This window comes from Brassica rapa, chromosome A09, assembly GCF_000309985.2.
Source record: "Brassica rapa cultivar Chiifu-401-42 chromosome A09, CAAS_Brap_v3.01, whole genome shotgun sequence".
Classification (NCBI taxonomy): domain Eukaryota; kingdom Viridiplantae; phylum Streptophyta; class Magnoliopsida; order Brassicales; family Brassicaceae; genus Brassica; species Brassica rapa.
The window spans coordinates 1,632,175-1,646,578 of NC_024803.2; the positions used below are offsets into that span (position 1 = coordinate 1,632,175).

At 36.6% G+C, this 14,404-nt stretch overlaps 3 protein-coding genes across 4 annotated transcripts; all 3 read right to left on the reverse strand.

The window, feature by feature from the left end:
• Window positions 1–151: 151 nt before the first annotated feature.
• LOC103846613 (protein ACCELERATED CELL DEATH 6) lies at window positions 152–2,925 on the reverse strand. The gene is made up of 3 exons (XM_033279967.1): window positions 2,035–2,925; window positions 1,411–1,949; window positions 152–1,079 (listed from the first exon to the last, which is right to left on the reverse strand). The coding sequence occupies exons 1-3, from the start codon at window positions 2,870–2,872 to the stop codon at window positions 339–341; spliced, it is 2,118 nt and encodes a 705-aa protein (XP_033135858.1). The 5' UTR covers window positions 2,873–2,925; the 3' UTR covers window positions 152–338.
• A 357-nt stretch (window positions 2,926–3,282) lies between these two features.
• Window positions 3,283–6,662, reverse strand: LOC103846606 (protein ACCELERATED CELL DEATH 6). Its single transcript, XM_009123560.2, has 4 exons — window positions 5,288–6,662; window positions 4,910–5,204; window positions 4,303–4,835; window positions 3,283–4,023 (listed from the first exon to the last, which is right to left on the reverse strand). Exons 1-4 carry the CDS (start codon window positions 6,083–6,085, stop codon window positions 3,343–3,345), a joined length of 2,307 nt encoding a protein of 768 aa, XP_009121808.2. The 5' UTR covers window positions 6,086–6,662; the 3' UTR covers window positions 3,283–3,342.
• Window positions 6,663–6,919: 257 nt separating this feature from the next.
• On the reverse strand, window positions 6,920–8,573 carry LOC103846598 (E3 ubiquitin-protein ligase RMA1). Of its 2 annotated transcripts, none has more exons than XM_009123548.3 (2): window positions 8,385–8,573; window positions 6,920–7,768 (listed from the first exon to the last, which is right to left on the reverse strand). In XM_009123548.3, exon 2 carries the CDS (start codon window positions 7,755–7,757, stop codon window positions 7,032–7,034), a length of 726 nt encoding a protein of 241 aa, XP_009121796.1. In that variant the 5' UTR covers window positions 7,758–7,768; window positions 8,385–8,573; the 3' UTR covers window positions 6,920–7,031. The 2 variants fall into 2 exon arrangements, with proteins under 2 accessions (XP_009121796.1, XP_033135859.1); XM_033279968.1 differs by lacking the exon at window positions 8,385–8,573 and adding an exon at window positions 7,901–8,374 and having other exon boundaries at window positions 6,920–7,866.
• Window positions 8,574–14,404: the final 5,831 nt, after the last annotated feature.

Sequence of the window (14,404 nt, forward strand, 5' to 3'; positions counted from 1 at the left end):
GACTTTATGCTTGTAACTCTGCTATATCTTCAGAACATGATGATTTTATCTAAAGCATAACCGCATGAAAAGCTATACATAGTATTAATCTAACTCGTATGTTTCTTCTTCTTCATCTGCTAAGATATTCTGATAATTAAACAACAAAAAAAGCAGGAAACAGCTACAGCTACCTTGTTTTAGCATTGTTCTTTCAGTAATTGTTGCTCAATAGCATTGGCCATATAATAAAACAAAGAATGGTTTCCAGATTGAAGTACATCAAAACACTTTTATTTCTTTCAGAAGGGTTCAAGTCACAAAGACTAGCCAATCGTACCACAATAAGGAACTTGAAACTAGAACGAAACAGACTTTCGTGTAAGTACTTTCTTTGTTGTCACTGAGATCTTTGCAGCCGAAGCCTCTTCACTGGAGCTCTTTGCAGCAGAAGCCTCTTCACTGGAGATCTTTGCAGGAGAAGCCTGTTCATGGTGGTCATCATCGACAAGCAACACAAATAGCACGAAATAGGCACCAAAGGCAGCAGGGATGCCAGGTATACGTAGGAGAACGTGAGGGCCAAGAAGAAAGAGCATTAGGAAGATGAAGACCGCAGAGGCAACGTCGAGGAAAATCACAAGCCCTTTAACACGAGCAAAAACAACAAAAACACCAAAATAAAAGGCCGCCGGCATGCAGAGAAGAGCGAAAAACAGTGATGGCAATGCCACATTTAAAGATGTGTGAACGAGTGCTGGATCACCCAACTGCGCCCAGATTAGAGTAGCTATTGTCACGATGGAGCTCTGCATTGCCAGGATGTCAAATACCATAAAGTAGGTGAGTTTCCGGTCGCCAGCTAGAGTTGGCAACCCTTGGTTTGGTTCAGAGCTGTTAAAGCCACCAGGTATTGTAAAACCAGCAGCAAAAGTTACGGTTGCTACAAGAGCTGCAACCACTAGGAGAGTGTTGACGTAGTCTTTGTTTTTGTCACCAGCAGGTGGATCTGTTCGTCTTGTTATCTTTTTCTTGAACATCAGCCATGTAGATTGTCTTGCTGACGTGTAAAAGTATAATAACACCATCAGTGTCACCCTCTGTTACACAAACAAGAGTCAAGAAAAACGGACATGAAGATAATTTAAGATTATGGTTGGAACACATAGATACCGGGCGGAGGTAGTGAAGGAGAAGTGGGGTCAGCTGACCCCACTATTTTTTTTAATATATTTGTTTTTGTTTAAGAAAAAAATTATTGACTCCATTAAAATATAAAATTTGATCCCACAAAATATATAATCCTACTAAAATAATTACAATACATTAAAAAGTAAAGATATAATTTGTAGTTTTTAATGGTTTATAAATTATGTTTTTGAAAAAAAAAATTATGATCCCGGTATAAAAAATTTCTGGCTCCGCCATTACCTCCATGAAGATGTAGTTGGGTTGCAGATTTGACTCGACAATACCCAGAGATGTTAGACCATCATTGTTCACTGTGTTCATGCATTTGCCCTTGTAATGAAACAGAAGGAGATAAATAGTACGAGGGCGCCACGATATGGTAGCCAGGTGCAGAGGTGTATTCCCATCTATATCTTGCTTCTCCATTAGTTGGACCTTACTAGTTCTCTCGAGCAGAACAGAAAGAAAAAATGCTGCTTTCCCACTCCTTGATGCAATGTGTAGAATGTTTTGACCTTTCCTGTTAAGCAGGTGTTTTGAATTAGGACACCGTATTAGAATTGCGAAAACAACTCCCATGTGACATTTCTGCACAGCGATATGGATTGGAAAAGAGCCATCATCGTTGCATTCATAAACACCTCTTGTTGATCGGTCTAACAGGTTGCATACTCCTTTATAGAATCCTATGGATGCTCCAAATGAGAGACAAGTCATTCCTTCTTCATCTCGTTCGTTCTCCAGACTGGGATACTTTTTTAAAATAACATCGATGATATCTGCTCAAACAAGTGGTAACATATGAATATTTGAAAAGACAAATGCAACTTCTTATGGATTGATTAAAAGACAAAAAAACAAAACCTGTGTTCCTGGCCTTCAAGGCAACGTGCACAAGATCTTTTCTTCCTTCCAACTGCAAATCTGTTCCATCATTGTCTGAATTCTCCAACAAATATTTCACCATGGCTGTAAGTCCCTCTTGTATGGCTATAAACAAAGGAGAGACTCCCTTGTTATTCGCAAGAAAACAAGCTTGCGGGTACGCGTGTACCAGAGAAAGGATACACTGTGCACTCCGACATTTCATGGCCAAGTGTAGAGCAGTATCTCCATCGTTGTTTTTCAGAACATATGGATTCAAGCCTTCCATCCCTTCCCGAGACATTTTATCTGACACAAATGTTACGATCTGAACTAGAGCAAGAACAACAGATACGTGACCTGCACGAGCCGCCACATGAAGCGGAAGCTGATACTTCGAATCACGCTCCATAAGAAGAAATGGCCATGCAGAGGCTATTATCTTCACTAGTTCAACATGACCACAACCAGCAGCAAGGTGAAGAATGGAATCACCTTGATCACTTTTGAGACATTCAGCTGGTGTAACCTTGCTTCTCAATATCCCTATACATTCAGCATCACCCTCACTCACTGCGCTTAATATCTCAGGACTCATGGGAACATATACACCGGAAAAGGCAAAAAAATCTGACAATCTGAAATCACTAAAGAGTCTTGACACAGAGTAGGACCCCAACTGTACTCCATCTTGAAGGGGACCCAGTGAACGGAATATGCGTGAGATTCCACGCTTTATCAGACTCACGAGAAAGTATCTTCGTTTCCGTTGACCTCGAGATACATCCGTTGACCTTTGTGCCTCAACTCTATCTAAATCTGCTTCAGAACTGTCCATCTCAAACCTATAACCACCCCCCACAAATTGTAATGACAGTTTCAGTTCTCCAACCGAACTATAAAAAAGTCAACATGCCAAGAAGAGAGAGACTTACCAAGTGGAAGCAGGAGATCAGAGTAGGTAAAAGCTTGAGAGGAGAGATACGTTTTGTTCGTCCATTTATAATAGTCCTTGCTCCTCTAGGAATCTTCAGAAAATTAATTTTCAAAAGGATAAAGACATAAAAAGCTATATGATGTGTACTAATGGTGGACTATTTTTGACTCTATATGCTAACAGCAAACAGCTACAGCTGCCTTGTCTTGTAGAGTAAAATGCAATTCTGGGAACAAGTAGTCTTAAAATAATTAGAAGTTCTTTGTAACATGTTTATTAAAAAAGCACTGGATCGATATTAAAAATACAGATGAGTTCTAATATTGGAGAAGGCTTTTTTTGATATATCTCCCTTAAGACGACTTTAAATTTTAAACTTGTTCCACCCTTGAGGATCCCATGGACTCTTTCTTCACACACTTGGACGTGTGATGTTTCTCATCATCGTCTTCACTAACAAACCACAAAAGAACATAGAGATAAAGACTGGTTAAATCTTGAACAAAAGGAATGCCAGAGACCTGAGGGATAACGTAAGGTCCAAGGAGGATAAGCATCACATTACAGAAGATCGCAGATATAATATGTATCTTGTCATCAAGCACTATGTTTTGTTGTACTGCAGCATTGACGCCGTAAATGAATGCTGAAGACATGAAGAATAACGCAAAGAAGAGTGACGGCAAAGCCAGATGAAAAGCTCTGTGCGCGAGTTCTTGATCTCCCAACTGTGCCCAAATAAGAGCAACTATTGCTATAACGGAGCATTGCATTGCCAAGGTGTCACATACCAGAAAGTTTGAGAAGGTCTTGTCATCGACCAAAACAGCCATGCCCGAGTTGTTAAACCCACCTGGCATTGTAAAACCTGCCGCAAACGTTATGGTTGCTACAAGAGCTGCCACTAGTAGAAGTACGTTGACACGGTCTTTGTATTTTTCGCCATAACCACTTAGAGTCTCTGATCTGCTTCTTAAAGTCATCCCACTGGTTGGACGCCAAGTAACACCTCTTGGCTTGTAAACGCATAGCAAGACCATCAAAGTCATTCTCTGTTATCCCCAAGAGGGAAACAAAAAGCAATTAGCTCTAGGATGTGTAAACTTGGAACAAAATAAAATGTACTCCCTCCGTTTCAAATTAATTGTCGTTGTAGCATAAAAAATTTTGTTACAAAATAAGTGTCGTTTTAAGATAAACAATAAATATTATGCAATTATAATGGTCAAACAAGGGTAAATATGAACATTTTACTAGTTTCTTAATATGTATACAAAACTCTAGAATGACAACTAATTTGAAACAAAAAGAGTATATAAAGAGATATGTACCTCTCTCAAAACGTAGTCAGACTGCAGATTTATCTCTGCAATATCCAAAGGTCTCAAGCCATCTTTGTTCTGTATATTCAAGATCTTGGGGTTAGTCATAGCAAAGGTAGTTCGAGGACGCCAGTTAATGGTGGCTAGGTGCAAAGGTGTGTTCCCGTTCACATCTTGCTCCTTGATAAGATGGTTCTTTGTTCCAAGTCTCTTGATATAACCCATCAGAAATGATACAGCTTTCCCACTCTTTGCTGCAATGTGAAGAACGTTCTGGCCTTCTTTGTTAAGCTGCTCTATTGAGTCTGGACAACGTTTTAGAATCTCTTTAACAACGTCCACATGACCTTTCTCCACTGCTATATGGATGGGAAAGGAACCATCATCGTTGCATTCAAAGACGCTTGAGGTTGACCGGTCTAATAGCTTGCATACGCCTTTATAAAACCCTACAGATGCTCCAGCCGAGAGACAAGTTCTTCCATCTTCATCTCGCTCGTTGAGAAGGCATGGGTCTTCATTGAGAATAATGTCAAGAACATCTAAACAAACAAGTAGAAATTTCGATTAGTTATTTGAACAATGAGATGTGAGCAGCTTATGTTTGCAAGCAAACCTGTAGTCTTGGCCTTTAGAGCTGCATGAACAAGTGATTTTCTCCCTTCTAATTGTGAGGCTAAGTCAGAGGTTTTCCCTTGGACGTTCAACATTGCATTCACAAGGGATACATTACCAGCTAAAACTGCCAGATACAAGGGTGATATTCCATCCTTATTTGAAAGAAACGAAACATGTTGGTTTGCATTCACTAGACAAGCAGCTGTCTCCATCAGTCTTGTTTGAAATGAACTGCATCTGATGCTTCGTTGATGCATAACAAGGTGAGATATGGATTGGTTCTTGGTACGACGCTGATACATCAAAAGCTAGTAGAAAAAAGATCATGGATCAGACACTATGAACAAAGGAGTAAAGAGTGTCTTAGGGTCAATACCTCTGATTTTTCATGGAGGTCTTTCAACGCTAAGTGGAGAGGAGTATCTCCATCTTTGTCCTTGAGAACATAGAGGTTCAACAACCTCTCCCTCTCTTCCTTAGATAGTCCAGCTGAGAAATATGTTACTGATGCAACAAGAGCCTCAACTACTGCTGAATGGCCAGCACGAGCCGCCACATGAAGTGGAACCCGATCCTCCCAGTTTGGCTCCAATAGAAGAGACGGGCATGCAGAGACTATGCCTTTCACTAGCTCAAGATGGCCGTAAGAAGCAGCAAGGTGAAGAATGGAATCTCCCTTGTTGTTCTTGAAGCATGCCATTGGAGTTTCGAACCTCTTCATCTTTTCCAAAAACTCTATGTTCCCGGCTCGCATTGCACTGAGAATCTCTGAGTTCATGGCCACAGATTCACCTGGGAGGTTGTAAAGATCAGAAAGTCTGAGACTGGTTAAGAACTCCTTGTCTCCCTTAGGTGGCTGCGTGCATGCTCTTCTGCTTTCAGGGGAACCTCGTGAACAGATTCTATTCGCACCGTTATTCATCAGGTTCATGAGGAAGTATCTTCGATTACGTTGGTTATGAGACACATCCGTTGACATCTGTGACTCAATTCTATCTAGACCAGCTTCTGAGCTATCCATGTCAAGCCTAAATTGTTTGAAAACACTCCGATGAGAAAAGAAAAACAAGTCAACGGTTTCAAGAAAAGGGAGGAAAACAAGTAGAAGGAGATGAGAAATGCAAGAGACTTTGCTATAATCTTGAGAGAGAGAGAGACTAGATGGTTCGTCCATTTATATAAACCATTCAAGGTCTTGACCCATGTGCATGCTGCCGAGAGATCAGTGACTGTCAATCTATAAACTAATGGAATGTTTTTTTCTTTAATCAGGAGGAATAACTTGAAATATTCAACGAATAGACAGATCATCCTCTTCAGCATCAAACTTGACTGGTTCTCAACGGAAATTCAAACAAGAACAGGAGTTTAAAACTCACTTTAAGTTATAAGTTATAACTAAAGACCCTGAAGTCGTATCATACTATGGACACACCTAGCCCTGCAGTTATTACCCGAACCAAACCTGCCGAACCGAACCAAAAAGTTTGGTTTTCAGTTCAGTTCCGTTAGAAAGTTCGGTTTGTTTTGGCAACATGCAAAATTGGTTTAGTTCGGTTAGTTCAGTTTTCTAAAAAAAAAGTATCAATTTTAACCAAAATTCCAAGCCAAATTAACCAAAATCCAAAATAACTAAAATAGTCAAAATTTACCAAATTTTTTTGAATTTTATTTTCAGTGTAAACTGAAAAATTTAATGGAACTAACCGCAAAACCAAAAACTTTCAGTAGAAAATTTTGGAAACCGAAAACTAAATCGAATTTATTTCCGACCGATCCAAACTAATCAAATTCCGAACTAGCTGATCCAAAAACTAACCGAACCCGCATAGACATACCAAAGTATTAGCAGTTTGGAAAACATTTAGTACTTATTTATTATTCTACACATGGGCTGAGTTACACACATTCAAATCAGGCCTCTTTACTTCGCCTTTTCATCTGGACGCTACTATCCTCCAGACCAAATCAATACAAAGATGTAACCCAACACAAGAGTACTCAAACATTAAGCAACTTGAATCCATTTCTACCAACACAAATGTACATCTCTTTGTCTACGTTTCCTCACACTTTTTTAAAAAGTGAACATTAGGACAAAGCTAGTGAGGAGAAGAACTCTAAAACAGTAGAAGACACAGAAACACACAACATATTAAAAAGAGGGAGATCCTCCCCAGCGATTTATCAGCCTGCATGATCTGCCTCCTCATCCTCGGCCCGCTAGTCCCCGCGAGATTGTAAGTGTCCGGGTACGTGAATCTATCCATCACCCGTGTTCCAAACAGCCTCGTAGCTACCATTTCTCCAACCATCACCATCATCGGATCCATAACAGGAGAGTACGACAAACTGTTGGAACTCATCACCCCTGAGACAGGGTAGTAACCACCATGCCGGTTATCGAAATGAACCCGTTGAGATAACCGGAGATCAGTACTTGAATTCGCCATCTCGAGCTTGTAAACCGGTCTCCTAGGCACATCACCGGTTTTATCTTTCTCCTGGCTATTGTCACCCCCTCGTCCATACAAAGGAACAAGCGTAGAGTGAGAGACTTTGGATTTACAAACGGGACACTGTTTATGTTGTCTCTGGTGCTCATCGGTCTGTACGTGAAGCCATTTGTGGATGCAGGGCCAGCAGAAGAGGTGGCCGCAGAGAGTAACAACGGGTTCTTGAACTGAGTCTAGGCAAATGTTGCAGTCGAAGCTGGAATCGTTATTGGTATCTTCAGAAGGAAGAGAGGTTGTGATTGGGTCAGGCTTGGTGTTGTTGTTGAAAGAAAATGCACCTTCTCCATAGAGTTCTCCATAAGCATCTTCAAAGGATTGGTCCATTGCCATTGGTCAAGTTTCTGATTAAAACATTTGTATAAATCAGGTGAAGAAACAAACTCACAAAGATAATCTATTTTTTTGTCAAAAATGTGGTGAAAATTAGGTTATTCACAATGATTAAAAAACAAAATCATGACGATTATATGCATAAACCCTAAATTTTGAAATTTAAGAAAAACTTGTGATTCAAATTGAAAGCTTAAATCTTTCAAAAAACCCATGATCGATTATCAATATAATCATATGTATATGCAATAAACCCTTTTTTATCCAGCCAAGAACCCTAAAAATAAGAAATTTTGAAAAAAAATTGTAATTCAAATTGAAAGCTTGAATCTTTCTGAAAACCCATAACCGATTATCAATATTAGCATCGATTGATCAAATTTTATTTAAATAAAGCGACGAACTTGATCAAAATGTAACACGGATCTTTAAACTCATAGGTAGAAAGCAGAGAGGAAGAGTCAAAGTCATCGTTTAGCAGCAAATTCAATTCAACCCCAAATCAAAAGACCCGAGAAATCGCCGGTGAAGAATCAAAGTCACACATACACATATTAATATAAAGTAAACAAATAAACGCAAACGCGCGAATATAGGAACCAGGAAGAGAGAGAGAAGCATACGAACCAGAGAAACGGCGACGTTTGAGGGAAACTGAATTGAACAGAGAGAGATATTAAGATTGAGAAACGGATGAGAAGGAGAAGGGAGAGAAGAATCTGGGTTTTGTATAGCAATGAAAGTGAAAGAAGGGTTCCGTATTTATATGGTTTTTTATTAGAAGAAGATATTATTATATGCTTTGAACTCGATAACGCAAATGATATCCGAATGACGTGGCAATGTAAAAGATACGCCGGTTTTTTTTGGTAATTTACTTATTTTAAGATTAAAAAACTTATTATTAACCACACAAGTCATTAGCCCATAGACATCTTTGTAACTTTTTTTCTGGGGACTACGAGATCCATATTAAATAGTGAAAAAATGATTTTATTGGGCCACTGGTTTAGCTTATCTCTGTGTCTTGTGATAACTTCTTCTTCTTTTTTTTGTGATAAAGATTAGTGTGTTGTGATTATTAATTTACTAGTCATTCACTGACAAAAAGAGTAATTTATATTTATGTTTAAGAAGTTGTCTGAATGGATAAAAACGATCGCACCAATCTTGTTTCCAATTTTCTTATTTTTTTAAAATAAAATAAATAAATAAATTCAGCAAAAAATCACCTTTTGATTATGCGTAACGGTCGTGGCACGACGCACAAGTGTTCAATCGCTTTTTTAGGTGCATTCACCAAACTTTTTTCTTTCGTCATAAATGTTTGATCGTATAGATATAAATGTGATTTTGTACATTATGAATCTATAACTAGTCAAAAATTATTGTGAATGATTCATAATCCATAACTTCTTCTGAATGTTGACTAAGTACGATCGTTGCAGCTATATATCTGGCATTGCCATATTGGCCCCTAAATGTCAATGTTCCCTATGAATTAATAAACAGATTATTGATCGTTCAAACATATTGAAAACAAATATTATAGTATATTTTAGACCAAAAAAAAAATATAAACAGTGAAAATATACTATAATATTTGTGAGGTGTTAAACCTAGAAGCATAAATTAAGAAACAGTGAAAAGCGATGATTGGGTAGACTGAAGTGAGAAAAGGACTTATGAGAGGGCTCGAAGGTGGCTCTGTTCACGCTTGTCAACCTTCACAACTAACGATGCTTCTCATAAAACATCTCACGAGACACGCTGTTTTGCTTTGTGGGCCTTTCTTCGTAAATAAATAATAAATTCAGCAAAAAATCACCTTGAATCCTTATGTCCAAAACTGGTTTAATTAATTAATTAGTAGCCAAAGAATCTCGTTTTTTTTATCTTTTCACCCAAAAACATTTATATGATCTTTTCCCAACAGTATAAAATTATATCAAAATGTTTATTTACACAACTAAATCAGTAGTATATTATATATTGACTTGGAATTTACTTAAATCTCTTTGCACCAGTAAAAGCCACATTTGTTTAAATAGTGATCAAGATCGATATTTGAAAGGTACAAAGTTTTTGATATCATAGTACAGTATGTCTTTTAGAATTAAGAAAATTGCATTTAATATATAATGATAAGTTTTGAAAAGAAAAATAAATATTGGGTTTAGAAGTACAGATCAATAAGTTTTAAATTATTTATTAACATAATCAATACACAAACTCTAAAATGCGTATTTGCATCAGTCATGTTTTGCTCTCTTTAAAGTTTTTCTGAGGTTAATTCATATAAGTTCACAACACTGAAAAAAAATAATACGATAATCGCACTATCCAAGCTATATTGTTGCTGAGTAAAAACATAGCTTCTAGCTTTGTGTCAAACACAACTTTTTATCATTTTAGATTCTGAATGTTACGATCTGCATCGTACCGCAGTTAACAATAACAAAAATCTACATATATGATATATTATATATCTATACGTTTTTATTACTGTTTTAACAGCACCGCTAAATCCACCGGTAACATTCGGAGAGGAGCCTTAGAATAGGAGTATGTTGCAAAGGTTATTTTCATGTATTGAAACGCGTCTATATATCCCTTAGCTCCTAGCTCTGTGTCGGTGTGAAGTGGTGATTAGACGCCAAAACAAATGATTTATGGAGATTTCTTGTATCATCGGGTTAATTATCTTGGCGCGTGGAGATTTGTTTCTTTATTCATATCCTATAGAAATAATTGGTGTGATAGGTTCGAATTAAATATTCAAATACTATCACATTATTCTATTTCTGTGGATTAGTACCAATCTTAAAGGTGAACACGTAAATGAGATTCAATTATATATTTGTTGAGAATATCAGCATAGCTAAAGCTTTAAGTATTCATCATGTTGATTCTAAGAAAATTAACTTGCAGAAACATATCTATCATCTTTTCAGGAGGCAGCATGTTTGGTATGAGAATAAGGCCGACACTCATCATCAAATGATTAAAACAATGTCCGCTTGTTAATTATAAAACATCTATAAAGTCTTCGTATAAGTATGCATTATCAAACATGGGATACAAGTCAAGAACCTAAAAGTGGGGTAGGTGTAACAAAGACGTCTTATATTGACTTGTTTTTCCAATATATTTCACACTTGTTCTAATTTTCGGTCATGATGATACTTCTGTTCCATTTATATATGTTCTGTGACTTTTAAGCTCACGAAGTTTCATAGAAATAAAAGGTCACTGAGAAGCATTTATCAAAGAAACATTTACACTATAAGACACTTTTCTAGTTTAATATTACACTATAAGACATTTCTTTCTACTAGGGTAGTTTTCTTTAACCAAATCTACTTTCTGCTTAAAAGCTAACCAAACAAGCTAACTAATGGGTCTCATTTTTCTCTTTCTTATCAACTTCTTCTCTTTCTTATCAACTTCTTCTTAGATCGAATTCTCCTTTTTTTTTGTTCAGAGGATTTGTCTTTTACATATTTCTAATTTTAAAATGTTCAAGACATTTTCTTTTAAGTTTTAAAATTATACATTTTTCAATTCATCCACGACGTTCTTTAATTTTCACTAAATCAAATAACAAATTTTTTTTTCCAATCTCTGGTGAATCTCCAATGACCTAACTAACATTGAGAGAAAAGTAGGGAAGCAAATGAAAGAGACGACAAGCTCCAATCTCCAGTTGCCGTTCTTGTGGCCGAGCTAAGAAGCGTCGGCGTGGCAGAGCTCATGACCTTAGATGACGATGGATTTACTCTGACATAAGACGACATCGAGCTCATCTCTATTTGTGAATCCTAAGCTTGAAAAGACAAATATCCATGGTTACAAGCTTAAAGAGACATAGATCCTTGATAATAAAAAAAAAGACAGAGATCTATGGCTCTATCCGAGCTCCGCCGACAAGCTCCAATCCGCCGCAACAAGCTCCATTCCGCCGCAGTCCTTTTTGTTCTCAACGATTTCAAATCTTCTCAATGATTTCAGGTCGCCGCCGCAACCTTATCACCACCGATACCTTCTCCCACGATCCTTTGCTTTGATTGATCTCCTCCCATGGCAAACTGAAACTCGAGCTTGGGATCAGGATCGAGCGAGCGTTTCCCAAACAACTTCTTTTATTTTCATTTTAAGCCCTTCATAATTAGCTTATTGTCATTTGACCCTAAATTCTTGAATATACAAATTTGTCCTCTTTAATTGATTCTAAACTTACAAATATGCACCTTTTTCCCTTGGTATATACATATGAACACATAATCGCAATGTATATTACAAAATAGAACCTAAAATGACTTAAATTAACTAAATTAAAATGGTAAATATCATTAAAATCATAAAATATTAAGATGAAGCAAATAGAGTGTATAAAATTTAACTAAATTAAAATCGTAAAAACCATTTAAATGTAATATATACATAAATAAATTTTAAAATGATCTAAATTAACTAACACAAGATATTCAAAATCATTCAAATCATAAATTATCATTATTTCTAATTGTCCAATTCGGTGTACATGTGTTTTTTTGGTGAAACGTTGTACGGACAATAAAAAAAAATGTACACCATGACAATTTTTTATCATGCAAATATTTCAAATATAGAGGGATCCACAACACTAGATTTTTTTTTCTTGTTCACATGTGTCCACATGTACCATGCAGTTTCACATTATCTATGTGTATACAAAATCATGTGTACACCTTGTTCCGGAAAGAGATTGAGCTACAAAGTGAATAAAAAGTTATTATATAACATTCATGCACTTATGTAAAGCTTTACAACATACACTATGGGGTCTTTATTTAGGCCAATTCACAGTCCTAGACAATGTTTTTGGACAGGCTATCACATGTATGTATAAATCATGCCCTCTCAGCTTGTGTCTACAATATGTGTACACTTGAAACATTAAAAACCATTTCTACGAGTTGTACACGTGTACTCAACGATATGTGTACACTTGAAACATTATGTAAAATTATCTGATATCCGTGTATTAAGTTAATGGATATGTGTACATATTTTTGTAAATTGGTACTGCTCTAGGTTGGAAGGTTTACATGTTTAAGTTTTATGTACTTAAAAATAGTAAAGTTATATGATATTCGTATATTATTGTACAAGTTAATTAGTGTACATGTGAGTCATTGTACATGTGGATAATGAAGTATTTGGGTACATGGTATAATGTACACAACAAATTACTTTTAAAGTTGCAGTTTTGAATTTATCATGTTTTGAGGCCAAAAATACAAGAAAAGTTTCGGTGAAATTTTATTTATTTCAATGTGTACATGTGAATCACATTTCCCAAGTTGAGTGGTGTACACATGTATCGTTGTACATGTGGATAGTAACATTTTCGTAATTTTTTCATGTACATATGAAACATATATTACTACAACAAGCGTACACAAAAAAATGAATCATATCACATTGATATGTTATGCTTTTAACGGTATTTAGTATCTGATTTAGTAAATGTAAATCATTACTCAAGTTTACCAGTGTATTGTTTATCGTTGTACATGTGGATAATGAAATTTTGTGCATATATTTTAATGTACATATGATTACATACACAAGAAATAACTCATACTGCATTGATATGTTATGATTTGAAATGATAATTAGCTTCTAATTTACCTCTTATTAATCATTTTTAAGATACTTGTAGATACATATATTTTTTTAATTGTATTTGTGTGAGGCTAAAGTGCACATTTGTAAGTTTGGCCTCAAATCAAAGGGATTTATTGCAAATCAGAAACTTAACTAGCAAAAACAAAATAAAACAAACAGCATGGACCAATATTACAAAATTGAAAAAATTGCTTGGACTATATTGCACAGTTAAAAGTCTCAGGGAAAATTGGTGAAGAAACTTGATCATATTAAAAGTTTGAGACAAATTGGAGAATAAACAAGAGTTGGAGGACCGAATGTGAAAATAGTCAAAAGTTGACCATTGTTGCTCCAACCAAGCTTTCTCTTCGAGCTGTGAATGAATCATAGGCGATTTCAGTGTGGAAGAAGCTTAACAGCAGAGAAAGAGCAGTCCCGGATTTCGCTTCATCGTGGCTGTGAATCAAAGTGAAGCTTGCGGGTTAAGGCTGTCGACAACGGAGCTCTCTTGCTGCTCCGTCACGTCGGTGTTGGCTTTTTACGGAGACATATTTGGGGATCGAGCTTGAGCATGGCTTGAAGATAAAATCGACACGACGAAGGTGGATCTGAGGTCGGAGATCGTGGTGGTGGCTTGAAGTTCATCATGTTGAGAGATCCTGATTTCCCGGAGAAAAAACTACGGTGGACACAGAGTCGCAACATTGGCATAATGGAACTCTCCGTTTACTTCAGGTGATGATTTTCCCGTCACCACCGCCGCTTTCATCGTAAGGTTTAGCCATCGTTGATACAGTTACAAAAGAATGGTGAAGAAGAAGATAGAATTAGTGAGTGGGTCCTACTAGTTATGTCTTAGTTATGCTTTGGTTAAAAAGGAAAGAAATAGTTAAAAGAAAGTGTCCTAGGAGTAGAAAGTGTTTTATAGTGTAATAAAAACACAAAATGTGTCTTAGAGTGAAAATCACTCTTTATCAAAAAGCTCAAATGAT